Source organism: Priapulus caudatus, unplaced genomic scaffold (genome assembly GCF_000485595.1).
Source record: "Priapulus caudatus unplaced genomic scaffold, Priapulus_caudatus-5.0.1 Scaffold1219, whole genome shotgun sequence".
NCBI classification, from domain to species: domain Eukaryota; kingdom Metazoa; phylum Priapulida; class Priapulimorpha; order Priapulimorphida; family Priapulidae; genus Priapulus; species Priapulus caudatus.
Genome location: NW_014578280.1, coordinates 16,291 through 18,122, shown reverse-complemented (window position 1 = coordinate 18,122; position 1,832 = coordinate 16,291). Strand labels below are relative to the sequence as shown.

Below are 1,832 nucleotides of genomic sequence, written 5' to 3'. Positions count from 1 at the left end.
TCTCCCTTCCTCCACCAGCTTCTCCCCCTCCTCCTTCTCCCCTTCTCCCCCTCCTCCTTCTCACCAGCTTCTCCCCTCCTCTTCATCCTCCAGCTTACTCGCCTTCTCCCCCTTCTCGTTCTCCACCAGCTTCTCGCCACGATCGCCATGAGAGAGTTGAAGTTGCCGAGGTTGAAGCACTCCTTAGCAACGTCTATGAAGTACTCGATGATTTTGGCTCGTTGTTTTTTCTTGACGTTCTGGAAAAAATAGACAAGAGTGAAAACGTGAAAACACACGATCGTAAGTGAAAGCAAACGCACAGTAGTTATTAAGAAGTTATTAAGAAGTTTGCGCTTATTGATGCTTTGGATACCCAACCGAGAATCAAATTTCTGGTCGATTCTGATATTCGACCAACCATTGGACATTACGCTGCCATGTTTAAAAAAAAAAAAAACATATCTACACAACGAGATGACAGCGCTAATAAATATAGATAAAAGCATTCCGCGCCCAGGCAGGAATAGCATTTTCGAATGTGATTTTACCAGGCATATGTCCGTGGCGACCAGATAGCTAAGGCGGTTGAACCACTTCGCGTAGTATTCCAGGTTCTTCGTCTTCTTCATCTCCGTGATCTGCAATACGAACACACGATCGATATACATGCAATATGTGGTCAGGTGAAGATTGGCATTCCCTCATGTTTAATCATTATAGCATATATGATATAATGCTAGATAATTTTATTTTTCCCTCACGATACATGCGTCTAAACAGAGGAATTGCTCCGACCTGTGACTGGAGGATAAAAATATAATTCGTGACGTTTCTTTACACCGGCCATAGCCGCGCGTGTATTAGCCTATGAGCGATACCGCGCATGCATATTTGCTAATTAATTAGACTAATCGTGCTTCAATAAACTCAAAATTCACAGATTATAGCTAAGACATGTGTCTATAATAGCTAGAATTTATAGAAATGTAACTCAAATCATTCGCGCCATATGAACACGCCTCAGGTTGCATTATAGGTCAATATATTCGCCCGGTTCATGAAGGCTGTCGTCACGATCGGTTACCCGGTGTACTCCATAGCAAATATACATAACCGGGCGAAACTCGTGACGGGTTGTTATAACTCTCCATCGTATCCACCTATGACCGGTAGAATGTGACTGGTTTTACACGACCGGTGTCAAGCGAAATATCTGACGAGTGCGAAATATATGAGATAGCCCCGCCCCGCCCCGACCCGACCAATGACAGCTCGTCTTTGTGTTACGATAGCTTGTGCACACTCTGCCAAGTTCTGCCATGCCAAGTTCTGGTACAGCTAGGTAGCGAAGGAGCAGTGTAGGGAGGGGGAGGGGGAGGGAGGAGGAAGTTTAGAGTAGTACTAGTAGGTGGAGAAGGGAGAAGCTGGTGGAGGAGGAAGAGGGGGAGAAGGGAGAAGCTGGTGGAGAAGGAGGAGGGGGAGAAGGTGGTGGAGAAGGAGGAGGGGGAGAAGGGAGAAGCTGGTATAGAAGGGAGAAGCCACCTTCTCCCCTTCTCCCCCTCCTCTTTCTCCACCAGCTTCTCCCCTTCCTCCTTCTCAACCAGCTTCTCCCCCTGCTCTTTCTCCACCAGCTTCTCCCCCTCCTTCTTCTCCACCAGCTTCTCCCTTCTCCCACTCCTCCTTCTCCTCCAGCTTCTCCCCCTTCTCCTTCTCGACCAGCTTCTCCCTCTCCTCCTTCTCCACCACCTTCTCCCTTCTCCCCCTCCTCCTTCTCCACTAGCTTCTCCCCCTCCTCCTTCTCCACCACCTTCTCCCTTCTCCCCCTCTTCCTCCTCCACCAGCTTCTCCCT

The 1,832-nt window shown here is 48.4% G+C and overlaps 1 protein-coding gene across 1 annotated transcript in view; it reads right to left on the bottom strand.

Annotated features, from left to right (window-relative positions):
• LOC106815853 (ras-GEF domain-containing family member 1B-A-like) overlaps positions 1-1,832 on the bottom strand; it is a gene marked incomplete at both ends in the record, with an annotated part of 16,810 nt that overhangs the window by 10,469 nt on the left and 4,509 nt on the right. The window contains 1 exon segment of the mRNA XM_014820377.1: positions 531-620. Within this exon segment, the coding sequence (XP_014675863.1) occupies positions 531-620 (90 nt within the window).